A 14,886-nucleotide genomic window follows, 5' to 3' on the forward strand; every position below is an offset into this window, starting at 1 on the left:
CATCATAGGGAGTTAATTATACTTCCCTCTCTAGCTCCAAACTATGCTCGTGCTTATGTAGCCTGGTCATGATATATATTTCCCTTGCCTGCCCACATGAACTTTCTCAAATGATGGAGGATTGTTTAAATTCGTTAGGATAAGCAAGAGTGGATTTTTGTCAAGATAGATTGGCACATTTCTTCATGATTGGAGGAGATGCTACACTAGCAAAAGGGAAAGAAGAAATGCCATCACTATTCCAATGTTCCCAACTAAATTAAGATTTAAACACCTGCCTCGAAGGTGAAGACCATGGAGATATAAGAGGAACAGAAGCAGTAATAGTATTAATAAAATCTTCTTCCAGGTTCTCTATTTGTTTGAATACCTTTAGAGCTGATAACGTTGTAAAGCTTTTATATAGCATCTTATGATCAGTAAGAAGCAGAAGATGAAGGAGGATCTAGACTCCAGAACATATGTAAGAGGATAAAAAATTAGTGGAGCCAGGAAGAAAAGTCTCAAACTTTCACTGATCATCTTGTAACTTGCTAATGACTCATGCCAACTCTTCAGCACACTGTTCAAAGTAGCTTCATGCGGTTTTCCAAAATAAATGATTCTGCAGGCCATTGAGAGGCCACTTGGGCACCTTAAAATGTGCTTTCACAGAGGAATTAGCTTTATTGAAAAGGCCTAGGCATTGGTTTGAGGATGGCTGTGTGACTGACATTCACACTGTTTAACCAGAATGTATTGTAAGAACTGCACCAGTAAGAACAGTGACATGTTTTGCAGAAACAGAACAATACCATAACACAAGTCAGACAAAACTAAACAAGAAAATACTAGTGGATGCAGAAAAAAAGGAGCTCAGATACATTGAAAGATGCCAAAATCATGAACAAAAAGTGTTTGCCTCCAAGTTTCTTTAAAAAAGCAAGGCTTAACCTGCTGCAAATCTGAATTGAATATTTAGCTAAACTCTACTGCTATCTTTATGAGCTGTATCTGATAGCAATAAAATAAATCCTTGTTTACCAGTCTATGAATCATGTCTGTCTGACATTTTTTATTGGAACTATGTTATATTTGATAAAATGACTGCTGTTCCAATTTTGAACACTGATGTTAAATTAATGACTCATCTCAATAAAACATCAACAACTTGTGAGAGAAGCTGCTGTTTCCTGTACTGGTTGGCTGTATTGTATACCCAGTAATGTAAAAGCACTGTTCTGAAAATCCTCCTATTTAGTACATCTCTGTAGCACCCATCATAGTATCGCAGCAGAGTCAGATCCTGCCTGATATTGTAAGGGTGGCTAATATAAAGATGTTAACAAAGATGATGGTAAATATTCAAAGGTTATTTGCAAAGGAAAACTCACCAATGTTGATGCCTTGGCTGGAAAAGCTGGAGCAGTCTCCACTGGGGAGCAATTGCCAAGAAATACTGCCTTGGTGGTGGTCAGCCCTTAAATGAGGTCATAGAGGAGGTGGAGTCAAGCTCCACCCCTTCCGGGAGCACAGCTAGATTACTCTCACCTGTGCTCCCACAGCTGACCCAACACTTGCCACAGCTGATTAATCAGAGGTTCAGGCTGTGATTTCCCATACAGATATTAACATATGCCAAAACAGACAAGAAGATGTCAATAAAGCCACTTTAGAAGATTTATGAATTGCCTGGCATGATGAAGCACAACCTGCTGTACACTAGCCAGTGCCACTAGTTGTGTTTGTGAAACAGTGAGTCTGGAAGTCTTGGAGCTGTTATGTGTAAGAGAGGATCTGGAGCTACTCTGAATAATTCCAAGAGAGAAAAGGATTCCTGGAGGTCCCCGACATTGTAAAGAATAAAACTAGGATTTAGTCCCACTTGCCAGATCCAATGAGAAAGGGCAAGTATAGTATATCAATATGGAACATAAAAGGATAAAAACGGAGAACAACAGCTTCTCTTTTGAGCATCTCTCTCAAATCCAGTTCTTAGGCTCTGTTTTCCTTTGCAATTAAAATATAGAATCACAGAATCAAGAAGGTTGGAAAAGACATCTAAGGTCATCCAGTCCAGCCATCCACCTATCACCAGTAGTTCTCTCTAAAACATGTCCCTCAGTACAACAACTAAAGTTTTCTTGAACACCTCCAGGGTTGGTGACTCCCTGGGCATCCCATTCCAGTGCCTGACCACTCTCTTGGAGAAGTATTTCCTAATAGCCAATCTGAATCTCATCTGGCGCAACTTGAAGCCATTCCCTCTAGTCCTGTTGCTAGTTACCCTCCACAACCTCCCTTCATGTAGTTATAGAGAGCAATAATATATCCCCTGAGCCTCCTCTTCTCCAGAATGAACAATCCCATGCTCCTTCAGCCACTCCTCATACAGTCTGTGCTCCAGACCCCTCACAGTGTCATAGCCCTTCTCTGAACACGCTCCAGGACCTTGATGTCTTTCTTGTAGTGAGGGGCCCAAAACTGAACACAGTACTCAAGGTGCAGCCTCAGCAGGGCTGAGTATAAGCAATATGAAATATTACAGGAATAGTTTCATCTAAAGCTGATCATTTCACTCTGACTCAACTTTCACAGTTGATGCAGAGCTGAATGTAGAAATTAGACAAATAGCCTCGGATGGTACTGTGATAAGATAGCCCATCAAACAAAACAGAAAAAAGAACTCAGAGAAAACTGAGCAGCTTTCTGTTTCTTTCATAACTGTATAAAAAACATATACAGAAATATTTGCACATACACAAGAGATATAGAAACCAACTTAAAAGGCTCTAGATCCTGTGTCTTCTATGTTAGAGTTCGCTTAACCTTTGTGCTAAACATGGAAGTCGAACTTCATAAATTTAGCTAAGAAAAATGAAAAAATTAAAAGGTTTCTCCACTTACGTTCCAGTCTATAGTAATAAAGAAAGGGTGACGTTTGATTTCTTCCACTCCATCGAATCCAGCACCTGATATGAAAAAGAAAGAATAAAAATAATATCATGTTTAGTAGAGTGCTGCATGGCGCATCTTATTCAAGTTTTCTCCCCAGTTCCTTTTTTTCTGATAAAACCAGAGTCACCATCTAAAATTTTCTTCCAATCAAGAAAACACGAGCAGTACAACTGCCATAACTGTATAAATAAACATATATACAGACAATGGCACTTCATTAATGAGAACTTGATGGCTGAGGGATTTTATTTTCCTTTAAGTGAGGTTGTTGCCAAGACAGATCTCTTTGTGCTTCAGAAGTAGAATATAGGATTTAAGATATAGGATTTCAGCTGCAGCAGAGCACAGGCACTAGCCAGGCCAGGTGAGGTTCCAAACTGTCCTGATGCTACCACCAACAGCAGTTGCTGTTGATTGCCAAATCTTCTCTAATCCTCCTCTTCCTCTACAGGTAAAAGATTCAATACAAGTAAGCTCTGACTCAAAATACCAAAAGGCTCCAATTGATTTGAGATAAGGCACTGTTTCAGGTTCTCCCTTTTCAAATATCATATTCAAATTTGCATGAGTCATCACTCTCAGTGGTATCTTTCCTTCACTGATAATAGTGTTAATTTCCTCTTAAGTACTCTATTAGATATTTAAGAAAACTCTTCTGAGGTCTGTTAATGAATCTTAATCTAGAAAGACTGCTATTTTGTCAGTTTTGTTGAATTTACTTGCTCCAATGCCATCACACACACACAAAAAACAAAAACCAAGAAAAAAAACAACCAAGCATTCAGTAATAATTAAACAACTCTCAGAGATGGCTTAGAATGGTATTTTGGGGTGTTTGATTTGACTTTATTAATGGTACTTCTCATTATTTTTTCAGTATGAGAAATAACACTTGGAAGCAAAAGCTTCACACTGCAGTTTTGAAACCTTTTTTTGAAAGGTACCCAGCACTTCTTTACAAGGATGTCAAGCAGCCTGGATTTCCGAGAGGACTCAGGATTATTAAGTACCTTGCAAAAGGCAATCAGCACCTCAGAGGACTCAGCTTTTTAAATGCAGTGTTTGTACTGAAGAATTAACATTACAGGCAGTTTAAGAAAGGTCCTGTCAACTCCAGCTTTTGTAAAATGTGACATCTGCTCTCCTTGTGTATGAGACATTACCGATGTTTGCCAAAATGCAGTGATCAGAAGCAGCTTCCTACAGTCTGCTTAATGTTCACTGATGAATGAATACAAAAAGCAAAGACTTTGTGAACATAACACTAAGGATTATGTCAGGCCTTCTGGATAATATTTCAAAAGGAATACAGATCTGATTACTTCCCTATCCTGGTAATCTTATAGGATAGACAAACACAAGTGACACACATGAGGATAAACAATCTGAGCTTGGTATAAAAAAATATATGTGCTGAGGTGACCCTTTGGCTTATTGTGAATAGCTCTAGAAAAATGCATAATTAAACCAAATCTTAGAGACTAAAGAGAACAAACACTGAACATTGTTGCACCACTATATACGTATGTTGCACACCTGCAACATGAGCGTGGAATATAGTTGATTGCCTCACCTAGTAAAGGGCATATTTTTAATAGGTAGAAAAATAAAAAAGGCAGAGAGGAAGAGTTTGGGATGACTGAGTAGACTGACAGTTTTTAACATGGAAATATATGACTGAGGAGAATACATGACAGAGATCAAAAAGTTATGACTGCTTGGAAAGCAGGGATGGGGATCAACTGTTTTGCATCTTTTCCAGTACTTGATTTAGGTCAGTAAATGATGGTGTTGGGAATCATGTACAGAGCAACCTGGAGGTCTTTCTTTAGGCAGCAGCCAGTGATGTGGAATTTTGAGAAAAAGAGGACAAGGAGGTAAAATACTTATATAGGTTCAGGAGGAGACCATAAAAGTGCATGAAAAAGACATCTGCTGAAGAAATCTGCTTCACTGACAAACCAAAAGAGGTTCAGAAAACTCCTTGCTTGAGCTTAAAGCAGGTGGAGACTTTGGGTGAAGTATTACATGCTTATCCTATTCTTGCTCTTTGTGATGCAGTTTATGACGTCTAGTTATTCACTAAGAATATACTAAGACTATGCTGAGAATAGACTAAGACAGTAACAAGACTTGCTTTATGTCTTCCTTCGCTTAGTTTTTCCCGTGCATTGTCTAAGTCTGCACTAGATTTTTTTAGCTGATTCATTCTGATTTCAGCAGTTCCAACAGAAAGATGAAACTGACAAAGTTACTCTGAAAAGAATTACATTTAACAACTCTTCGGAGAAGAAATATCTGTGATAAATGTCTTGTGCTCAGTTGGTGGTGACTGGAAACTTTGTAATGTGCATTCGATTTTCTTTACTAAATGAGGATGAAACTCAAGTGCCAAACCAATGTCAAAGAGCTAGGATAAATGCTACAAACACTCCTAAGTAACTGGTAGCATTCCCTAGGCTGAGGATAACTAGCAATATATCCAACCTTCTCTGCCCCGTTTCACTTTTTCCTGTTTTGTAGGCTTATGGATGCACCACTGCGTGATAGGAAGGACCCACCTTTTTAAGATGACCTATTTGTAATCCACACTTTTTGTTACTTTTGTGTTTTGTTTTTTGTTGTTGTTGCTGTTGTTTTTCTCTATAAAAACACAGAAATCAGAACCAAGAACCAAGCCCACCCACAACTACTTCTGCTCATGGAGGACCGAAGTGTGAAGTAAGGAATGTGGCATGCAGTTGACATGGGTATTTGTTTGAAAAATTAGTATTTCCCAATTGAGGCCACCTTGGAGCTCTGGCACAGAAAGAATACGCTGTTGGGAATGTGATGGCTTGTCTCCATCTCTGGCTAGCTTGGTGTATTAAAGAGATTTAGGATGGTAATATCCTAAGTTTGCAAAGAGCAATGGACTTGTAACTCGTAGCAGCTGATTTTATATTGCAGAGAAGACTAAGCCCTTCCTGCAGTTTTTAATACCCAATCTTCCCTCCTGTGAGGCCTACTGGTATGGCCCACAGCTGCCTCCCATCCCCTGTGCTCTGGCTGCAGGCATTGGCTTATGACCCAGTCCCCTCCAAAGCAGGAGAGACATGGTATGAGGGTGTTAGCCTTGAGGGCAGTTCATCCTAGGGATGGCCTTGTGTGGAAATTAAAGGGAGAAGTTACAGTGGAGGTGCTTACAGTACCACCTCTCTGGATCCATCCTGAATTTTTGAGGCCATTCATCTACTGTCAACAAATCTACAGTGGTACTGGTAAGATATGAGCATTCATAGAGAAAGCAAGCCCAGAAGTACTGTCTGGATTCTCTTGCTTCATGGAACTGGACAGTTCATGGAAGAACAATGAGAACTAAGAAGACACAAGAACTAAGAAGACACTAAGAAGAACTAAGAAGAATTGCAGCACATGGTGGCAAACGCTATGGCCACACACTCACCACCTTCCTCTGGATTTCTATCTGTTGTTTTTGTTTGTTTGTTTAACTTCACTTACTACTTACTAACTTAACTACAACTTCGTAATCAGATCTACTTGTAAAGAATGATCAGTGCCATCAAACCTATTGCATGCAAGTGCTGCCCTACAGTCCCACAAGGGTCCAAGATGATAAATGACGCTTTCAGATCAAATTGCAAGGTTAAACACATTATAGAGTGCAAGGATTTATATAAAAGTTGCCTCATAAAAGTTGCCTTAATAAGTGAGAACTTAATTATCTAAGATTGTTTTATGCCTATAATAAAAGTGTCTGGGTGCAGTAACGGGAGAATGTTTTACTTGTAATTGTTTTTGATGGATGAATTATGGACAACATGAGCCTTGAAACAAACTAAGGGTAAAAAGGGAGACAATAGGAAACTTGATTATCTGAATATTCAAAATGAGCAGAAAGAATTTCCAGAATTTTAGTTTCAGCAAATACAATGTTTGTGTTTCTACAGCTTCCCAGTCAGTGACATACATTTTGAAATTCAATCTAAGGTCTATAAGGAAGACATACAGTTACTCGATGAAAGACAAACTTGTTTTTCCAAGATTGTCATCTCCTACAATTGAAACTAATTGGGACTGAAGAAAAAATAACCACTTATTTGGCCTCTATGTTGAATGTACTAGCACATGCTTTTGCTTCATACTTTCTTGGCCAAAACTGTCAATTTTGAGGACTCTGAAGCCTTTATACCTCTCAGCAGTGTAAACGGTTTCTGAAATACTCTACATTAATTCACCCACCTGAACAGATCCAGACTTTTTGGTATCTGAGATTTAGTCCATTGCTTAATTACTATCAATGCAATAAACTCATACTTTTATCATACAATTTCCTTTCTAAGATGCTTACATGCTAAGATGCTGGTTATTCCAGTTAACATGCTGTAGTAATATAAAATTATGTCCATTCATAATCTGCAATTTGTTGTATTTAATCAGAGCAATACTACCAAAGCAGTGCTATGCAGACTATTGGTACAGTAGAGTATTTAGCTTCAGTAAATGACAGTGTCCATAACAAGGGATGCCAAAGATGGCAATAAATTCCATTCCTTAAAATTCTGTTAGAAAGAAATAGTATCAGCATCAGATTTAAAGGCAAAATCAGAGATACAGGACTATGAACTTCATTCTTTCCATTCAGTTCTAGTGTTTTTTCATTCATAATCAAGAGTTTTAAACAAAGGCTTAAAACAAAGGCTTAAAACTTCAATCTTCAACTCTATTTGTTAAAATGTCAACATCAAACAGCAAAAAGCAAGATGATAGAATAAAATGATTTTTGAAGCCCATCTTCTTTCAGCTTGCCAAAGTTAGAAACATTTTGGACTGAATACAAACAATCTCCAGATTAGCACAAATCTGAAAGAAGGACTGAAAATAAGTGTTTGACCCATAATATAGTTCCCCTTAATTTTAGAACGCTCTACTGCTTTTCCAAATATTTTTCAAAACACAATGTCTAACTCCACTTGCCTTTCAACTTTAGACTATTTTTCCTTTCCCTGAAAAACCTAAAATCTACAAAGATGAAGCAGGACTTTTATTTGCAGATTTCTGTCCAGCACTTAGGCCGATCATTTAAATATTTCTTTTTCAAATCTGCTTTCATCACCATTCATTCTGATTCTCAGTCAGTTAAAATACAGAGAGCTTTCTGAAGCTTTCTTGTGGCACACCTAAAGATTTGGTCATGAAACTATAAAGCAAAAGCACGTGCCAGTAGATTAAGCATAGAGGCCAAAGAAATGGCCATTCTTTCCACATACTCTAGCTGGAGAAGATGGAGAAGATACATTCTTCTTTGATGCATAGAAAACTTTATTTTCCAATTATATGAGATTATAAACTTTAAATACAAGCTTTTCCTTCATCAGAATGAGAAAATACTGAGGCTAGAATTGTCGTAGCTTGTTTCTAATGCTAAAGAATTTTGTTTATTTAATTAACTTTTTTTCTTAAGGACTAGTATCCAGAACTGCCCACTGACTTTAGCAGAGCACATTTTGGTTGCACAGCAAATTGTGGGAAACCACAAAATGAGCAGAGCAGAACAAAACAAGAGATGGAGAAAGGAAAGAAAGCAGAAAGTAACAAAGGAAGGAGGTGAGGAAAAGTTTATATTTATTGCTGAGTCTTATCTTCCCAAACGTGGATTAAACCTGGAAATTCCAACACTCTAATTTTCTCTAATGTGAAGCCAATTGCTTGAAGCAATTGAAACATGTTGAGAAAATGTGTGTTTGCACTTTCTTCCCTATCAGTCTACAAGAGCTATTTTTAGGTTAAGAGAAAGAACCCATGGAGTACATCGTTTCTGTGGGTCATGTGGAGTCCTCCCAGGAGGAGGGGGGGCACAGCAGCATGCCAAAGGACAGGGTCCCCACTCCTAACCAACTCCTCAGGCCCCAGCTCAAAAGTCCTGCAGAAGGGGTTACAAAGGAGAAGGAAACTAGGATGAATATGAGACATGTACTTTTAAGTTATCCCACACTGCTCTTTGGTTATTCCTTTTCCTTTAAAAACAAATTCTTCCCTTACTCATCTGAAACAGCAAAATATAAGAAAGGTGTGAGGTAAAAATAAACCTTAAATTTTATTATTTTTTTTCACAGAACAAGATATGAGTTTTAAATGAAAAAGATGACAATACTATTATCCAGGTATTATTCACTTGATATGACTATTCTCATTTTTTCCACATAAAAACTGAAGATTAAATTTTCAATGACAATTATGTGCCTGGCAAAGTCTGTGATCTAAACAAATGTAATGAATTCCTTAATAAAACTCTCAAACAAAGGCAGAGATGGCATAAGATACAAAATCCAATATATCCCTCTGGTTTATCACAATTTAAATTGAATTACTAACAAAGAGGGAAAATATGTCAGTGAGAAAGGACATAACATGCTTAGGGCAATAAAGAAAACCTACTGTTAAAACATTCCTAGCAAGCAAAGTGAGACAGCATCAAAACACATTTTATAATAGGGGAGCTCGTGATAAATTTTACTGCCTTTATTTTCCCCACTTCTGATTTGCAGCTCATCTACTCAGAATAAAACAAAAAGATCTCTGTCATCCAAGTTCTGTATATTATCATATGCACAAGTTGCCTTACACAGTTCATAAATGATGGTGGTTCACTCTCCCTCTTCCCTGAAAAGGAAACACGAGCTAATAACATGTTTGCTTTGATTGCACTCCTTGCAAGTTTCTCTAGTATTCTGAAGGTTTCCTGCATTCTAACAAGGCATGTAAAACACACACATAATGAACATGATGACTCTCAGGGAAGATGATCTGAGAGAAATGATCATCACCAGACAAGACCAAGCATCTGTAAGAAATGCATTCACTTAATGCATGTGCGTACCTAATCTGTTAGATGGGTTCCTTTTGAAGAGGGCTCGCAGCAGGCTCTGGGCTTCTATGCTCAAGAACTGTGGCATTCCCAGCTTGGCTCTGAAAGGACACAACACTTGAAAAGAAAATAGATTTTTCAAAACTTTTCTACATCACACTTCAGTTTAAAAAGCAGCAGAGCAGCACTTAGGAACTTGCTGACCAAAGGCATGACTACCTAAACATACCACAGCACCAACTGAAGGACTGATCTTGTTCTGTTGAAGTCAAAGTGTGTTTCATCACTGGCATCAATTGAATAGGTTTAATGAATCTCTTAATACTTTTTTTGCAAAACCTTTGGAGGTATTTTTCCTATGGATTTTTTTTTTTCTTTTTTTTTTTAGTTTGTAAGAACAATTTTGGGAATGCAGGGAAATTTAAAGAAATAAAGTATTACGCAAACAATATTAATAAATCATATATTGATCAGAGAGAACAACACTTTTCTCTCAGTGATTCACAGCTACGGAGAAGAAATGTAACACTGATAAATGGCAAGCTTCAAGCTCCGAAATACTTGCGTCTGTGCTTAACACTAAATGAGTGGTAAATTCTCTAAGGAAAAGATGTGAAACCCTGAGACAAAGGATCATAAGCTGCCCTTCAGAGTCTATTTCCACCTCTGTATGGATAATGACATTCTGTACTACAGAAACTAATGCATATTTCTTTTGTAAGGCCTGCTGGTAATTCACTTCCTGCCATTCACTCTGAAGACAATTTTAGAACCACACATAGAATTTAGCTGTGAATGCCTTACAAAGCTTTGAAAAACTCATTATACACATTATTATTCTCTACCTTTCATACCTTGGACCTATAGGCTGCCCCAAGGGTACAGCTAGCTCATAGTTAAGGGAATGAAATAGATTTCAATACTCACTTGAGTATAAGAGCCATTGTTTCCTTTCTGTCTTTTCCCTGGAATGGTAATGATCCTGTCAGCATCTCAAACTATGGAATAACAAAAAATGATAAATTGAGTAAGTGTTGAAACAGCCTGGACACCACACGGAAACCATTTTCTATATTTCCAATACAACTGAAAAACTGAGAAGGAATTGTCCAACAAACAGTAGTTATGGGGAAAAAAAATGATACAGCAAGTCTAGATTATGCAAAATATTATGGACCAGTATGATTACTTAGTTCAAGGGTCTTAAATTGGTTATACTGATACTTGATGGTAAATTTTGGTAAATCTGGGGAGAAGCATCACGTGCTGCTATTTCCAGCACTTGTTATGTGGCCAATATTGGAGATAACATCGATGCTAATGGCTGGATGGACCTTTAGTCTGAACAGATACAGTTGTTTTTAGGCATTTGGCAAAGACTGTGGTGAGGAGCAAATGGATTCACTACACCCTTCTGAGGGAATCACATGCAGCTGCATCAGAGAAACAACAGATTGGTGTTAGGAAGAAGTTCTTCACAAGAGGGTGGCTGGGAACTAGAACAGGCTCTCCAGGGCAGTAGCCACAGCCCCAAGCTGCCATAGTACATTTGGACAACACTCTCGGACATACAGTTTAGAACTTTAGAACTTGGTTAGCACTGTGTGGAGCCACAATCCTCATAGGTGACTTCTAACTCAGGATATTCTTTTATCTGAGTCTTATCACCTTTGCTGATTGCATATCTGCACTACTTAACAATGCCATTGTTATACAGTCTTGTCTACTTCACTGACCGTGTACATAGACAATCTTGTATAATACGGATTCAATAGCAGGTCCTTCAGATGCAGGGTTTCATGGGGCTATCAGTGGTAGCTGATGAAAGTTATGCATCAGCAATTAAAAATAAACCAAGAACATAATTCAGCCAAGCATAAGGGAGGACAATATCCATTAAGAGAAAAGAGAACAGTTATCCACTTGCATCTGAGATTCAGGCTTTGGATCTCTTCTAGGATAAGTACCTGCTGATTAATGCCCATTATTGCAATTAAATACCTCTTAAAGCAGAACAGACTCTGCAACCATTATGTAGCTTCTGTAAATTATTGCACAAAAGCTTCACTGTTGTCTCTTATCTGAGATTAAATACAGCTGTGCCATAAGAAATCTGTCTGAGGGCATAAGAAAATTCTACCTATGAAACTGTTAGGCTAGTCTTGTGAGGAGGGCAGATGAGAGGATTAGAAGCCAAATAACTAATTGATTATAATTAATTGAAGGATGTATTTGCATTATAAACAAATTACCTCAAGATAATAAAATATGAGCCAGAAGCATGGAAAAAATATTTATAAAATGTCTGTATGACTGAAAAACACACACAAGTTTTGGAAAATGCCAAGGTTTTAACTCCTACTTCATCCAAGAAAGTCAAGCGAGCAACTGCCTGAGAAAAGCAGCCTGTCTGCTAAAAAGAAATGCAATGGAGTAGAATTGTTGAAACTGCCTAAATGACAGAGGAGCTCAAGAACTATTTTGGAAATAACTCTGACCTATAAGAGCCTTTGTCCTGACAAAAATGGTCATATATCCTTGTGACAAGGAGCAGAGAAAATCACTCCCCAGAGCAGTAACAAAAGTGGTACATATTGTACAAAACCTTTATCGTGATTTCTAAAGAGTTTTCTCTGTGTTCTAGGCAAGTATCTAATATTCTCTTACGCCTGCTCATGTCAATTTGTTGTTATAACAGATCTAATTTAGCAGCACTAACAACAACTACTACAGCTCATTTATTTAGACAGAAAAGGGCTTGAAGCTGCTGATGTATAACAGGTATATGCTACTGCTTGGCCAATGACTTTGTGAGAAGATGATGACTGCAGCTCCAACCCACCAGGATATCAGAGACAGATCTGAAAACACACTATGTGTGAAGGGACAAGCAGCCCAAGGGCAAGAAATTCATGTGCAGTATTGAAGGAGGAAGGAAGGAAGGAAAGAAAAAATAGAAGTTGCAGGAAGGATCAGGGGAAGTCACTAGTCTTAGAGGCTTGCGGGGAGTATTTAATGCTTTGCTCCAGCAGCTAGCACTTTGTTACCAATTTGACAAGTCTAATGCTGAGACTAATGCAGATGCAGAAGAAATGCACTTAACATCAATATTTAAAGTAAACTGCCTTTATAGTATGTTAAATATACCAGAGCTTTTGACTACTAGGAACACAACTGAGCAGCAGCTGGAAGAAAGCGCTGGTTCTTATAAATGCTGCCCTGATTCTAAAATCTGTTCACGATTAAAAATGAAACAATGAAACTGAAGAAAAGTATGAAAAATGAAAATAGTTAAAGTTGCTGCACAACACTCTGGCTTGTTGTTCTCTCTTTCTTTCTTAATATCAAGACCCTTGCTAAGCCTAAACATGAAAACAGAAGCATGCTAATGTTTCACGTGAAGTCATATGTGTCATGGTAGGCTGACTTGGAGCTGAGGCAAGGTGTGAACAAACTTTACAGCATTATTGGCCATTAAAGTGAAATCCATAGTTTTGCTGGGAAATGCACTCTTCACCCTTCCTGCTTCCCCATCTGTATAAACTATCTGCTGGTTTGCTTCTTGCCTCCCAACCACTCACTTCTTGGGTATTCTGGAGGGTTGCCTTCTCATAGCAAGCACTTCAGAAGACACTGCCTCCTTCTAGCTTTGGCTTCCTTTTCATAGGAATATTCAGCAAGAAAGGCAAATATTCCCTGCTCCAGTTCAGCTGCCTATTAATACAACCACAGAACAAGCTTAGTGGGAATGGATACGAGAAGTGATCCTGTTAGGTCACTGAAGAAGAGAAACTACAAGAAAAATCCACAGCCTGGGGTAAGTGCCAGATGAATATTCCTAGCAGATGGAAGGACAGCAGACTGTGCAAATAATCTGAGCCCAAATCCGCCTGAATATTGTAAGCCTACAATGAAAACTGAAGTTACAAAAGAAACTTGATATTATTCAGATCTGGAGAGTGGAGACACTCTTGTCAGAACAGCTGGCTTCCCCTCCCAGCACTTCCAGCAATTTTCCAGGAGGTTGGGAGTTGGTCAGGCATTCATTTTTACCATCCGTAAAATGCTTTATTTATCATTATTAGCTATATATGAAGCATAATGAATTTTATTTCTTCCAAAGGATTGGAATACCTTCCCGTAGCAGCTAGCATAAATGTTCAAAATAAAGAGTGTTAGCTGTGTAATGGGAATAAAATAAGAATATTATGATAGGATTTTGCAAAAGAAGACCTTATTGCTTTGATGTATTATATTGATTTTTCCAGGGCCACTGTACAGGTTTAATTGGAAAATACCATAAAATAGAATATGTTGACTAGCAAGAGGATTATTTTCCTTTCTTGTACATATTTCACTACACTGAAGAATACATATAGACTCATTTCTTTTTATTTGGGACTTCCTATGGAGTCATGTCATCCCTTCCTTCTCTAGTTAGAGATCCTCTCTGTTGACATAATGATCAATGGTGTGAAGTACTTTCTCCCAAAGTTAGAAGACACACAGCATCCATGATGGCTGTGGCATTGTAAACCAGTAAAATGAACTACAAACCTGCTCCTTTGAGCCACCTTCCAAGAGACCTGCACATGTTGTGTTGCAGACCAGTTTACCTGGGCATCAGAAATGGTAGTTTGAGCATCAAGGATCTTGTGGTGCTCCTCAAAATTGATTTATCATACATACAAATGTATGTATGTTAGTTCAATTGCTTGTGCATGTCTCTTGATGCAATGTTTCTGAAGAAATATTAAAACTGAGCAACATTCCATCTAAAATCTTCAGTACAATAAGTAAGATGCAAGAAGGCAAAAAAAAAAAAAAAAAATTAAAAAAAAAAAAGAAAAAAAAAGAAGAGTCTGGACATGATAAACCACATTTTTAGTTGGGTACAAACAGTCATCATCACCTATTAAATATGAGGCAGGTACTTGCAGAACATTTAAGAAGGGTGAAGTTGGATACTGTCGAATTCCTGTCAGCTATTCAGATTAGTGTAAAAACAGCTTATCTAACAGAAAGTTCAAGTGATGAGCAGAGCCCAAGACAGCACTGGAAATCCGTGTGCACTTCTAGTG

The 14,886-nt window shown here is 37.9% G+C and overlaps 2 protein-coding genes across 5 annotated transcripts in view; both read right to left on the minus strand.

Moving 5' to 3' along the window:
* MPC1 (mitochondrial pyruvate carrier 1) overlaps positions 1 to 14,886 on the minus strand; it is a 222,861-nt gene that overhangs the window by 55,146 nt on the left and 152,829 nt on the right. The window lies entirely within an intron of this gene.
* Positions 1 to 14,886, minus strand: part of RPS6KA2 (ribosomal protein S6 kinase A2) — a 248,001-nt gene that overhangs the window by 32,839 nt on the left and 200,276 nt on the right. For all 4 annotated transcript variants that reach the window (XM_072331144.1, XM_072331143.1, XM_072331146.1 and 1 more), the window contains 3 exons: positions 10,733 to 10,803; positions 9,818 to 9,906; positions 2,887 to 2,951 (listed from right to left, as the gene is read on the minus strand). In XM_072331144.1, coding sequence (XP_072187245.1) covers positions 2,887 to 2,951; positions 9,818 to 9,906; positions 10,733 to 10,803 — 225 coding nt within the window. The remainder of the gene's footprint in view (positions 1 to 2,886; positions 2,952 to 9,817; positions 9,907 to 10,732; positions 10,804 to 14,886) is intronic.

Source organism: Excalfactoria chinensis, chromosome 3 (assembly GCF_039878825.1).
Source record: "Excalfactoria chinensis isolate bCotChi1 chromosome 3, bCotChi1.hap2, whole genome shotgun sequence".
NCBI classification, from domain to species: Eukaryota; Metazoa; Chordata; class Aves; order Galliformes; family Phasianidae; genus Excalfactoria; species Excalfactoria chinensis.